Genomic DNA, 1,682 nt, shown 5'->3' with positions numbered 1-1,682 from the left:
TATTTAAGTATTTTAAATAACTACTAATAATATTGAGTAAATATGTAATTATTCTCATTATTGCCATTATAAAATTATTTCATGACAGATTTATAAAAGGAAGCATTAAAATAAAAACATAGTTTAATTCAATAAGTCAAGAATAATTATTCTTAACACTATTTGTGAAAATATGCATTTTAATGTTTTATATATAATGTTCATACAATTAACATTCACCTAGAATTATCTTTTCTTTCTTTCAGAAATTTAAGTCCTTAGGGAAGCATACACTAAAGCCAAATATATGAAAAGCCAGAGAAACATCTCAGAATTCATACTTCTAGGACTTTCGTATGACCAGAACACGCAAATATTTTGCTTTGTGCTCTTCTTATTCTGTTATGTTGCCCTGTTGGCAGGAAACCTTCTGATCCTTGTCTCCATTCAATGCAGCCCTTTGTTTCACCAACCCATGTACTACTTCCTCAGCCACTTATCCGCTATGGACATCTGCTACACCTCGACGGTTACCCCCAAGTTAATTGCTGACCTGTTAGTGGAAAGAAAAACCATCTCCTACAGTAATTGCATGTTACAGGTCCTTACAATGCACTTCTTTGGAGGCACTGAGATCTTCATTCTTACCGCCATGGCCTTTGATCGCTATGCTGCCATCTGCAAACCTCTCCACTACCTACTTATCATGAACAGGACAAGGTGCCATCTCCTAGTCTTAGCTGCTTGGGCTGGTGCGGCCGTCCATGCCTTTCCTCTATTTTCCACTGCAATCAGTTTGCCTTTCTGTGGTCCTAATGAAATCGATCACTACTTTTGTGATATTTTTCCTTTGCTAAAGTTGGCCTGTACTGATACACGTATCACTGGTGTCCTTGTGGTTGCCTTTTCAGGTATGTTTGGCCTACTAGTCTTTATTGTCTTATTTGTTTCTTATGGGATAATATTGTTCACTTTAAGAAATATGTCAGCTCAGGGAAGACGCAAATCCCTCTCCACCTGTGGGTCTCATATCACTGTGGTCATCTTATTTTTTGGGCCTGCAATCTTTATCTACTTTAGACCACCTACTACTTTTCCTGAGGACAAAATATTTGCTCTATTTTACACCATCATTGTTCCTATGTTCAATCCCCTAATCTATAGTCTGAGAAATTCAGAGATGAAAAAAGCCATGAAAAAGTTTTGGTGCCCATTACTATTTTCAAATGAAGCACACAGTTAATTTGAAGAAGTTTATTGACTAAGCAACTCTGAGAAAGAAAAGAGAGAGATGTGAATGAAAAACGCAGGGACTAGCTCATGGAGTTTGTGGACCATCCCTGTCATGAGGGGAGTGAAGGCCAGCAGTTGGACTACAGGTTTACAGTGATCAGTGAACAAGTACTGATTCTTGCATACCAAAATTAATTGCAAACAGTTAATTTTGTGGGGTATTAAGATGCTATAGGTAAGGGTAACTTCGTGAAAAACAATTAAGCCAGAACAAAAAAAAATGTACATTATTTTGTGGATTATAAAGGAAAATATTTTAATGACATTCTAACATTCAAAACATTGGACTTAGAGGCCAGACCACACAAGAACAGACATCCTTTGGTAGTTCAGAGATTGTAATCTAAAAAAAAAAAACCCACTATAATCTTAAACTAAAAAAATTATTTAAATTCGTATATATATATATA

At 35.7% G+C, this 1,682-nt stretch overlaps 1 protein-coding gene across 1 annotated transcript; it reads left to right on the top strand.

Moving 5' to 3' along the window:
• The first annotated feature begins 286 nt into the window (after nucleotides 1-286).
• On the top strand, nucleotides 287-1,222 carry LOC113914848 (olfactory receptor 4P4-like). Its single transcript, XM_027580410.2, has one exon. The coding sequence runs from the start codon at nucleotides 287-289 to the stop codon at nucleotides 1,220-1,222; it is 936 nt and encodes a 311-aa protein (XP_027436211.2).
• The last annotated feature ends 460 nt before the right edge of the window (nucleotides 1,223-1,682 follow it).

This window comes from Zalophus californianus, chromosome 11 (assembly GCF_009762305.2).
Source record: "Zalophus californianus isolate mZalCal1 chromosome 11, mZalCal1.pri.v2, whole genome shotgun sequence".
NCBI lineage: Eukaryota > Metazoa > Chordata > Mammalia > Carnivora > Otariidae > Zalophus > Zalophus californianus.
The sequence above is the reverse complement of the archived record's forward strand: the minus strand, read 5'-3'. Positions and strand labels throughout refer to the sequence as shown.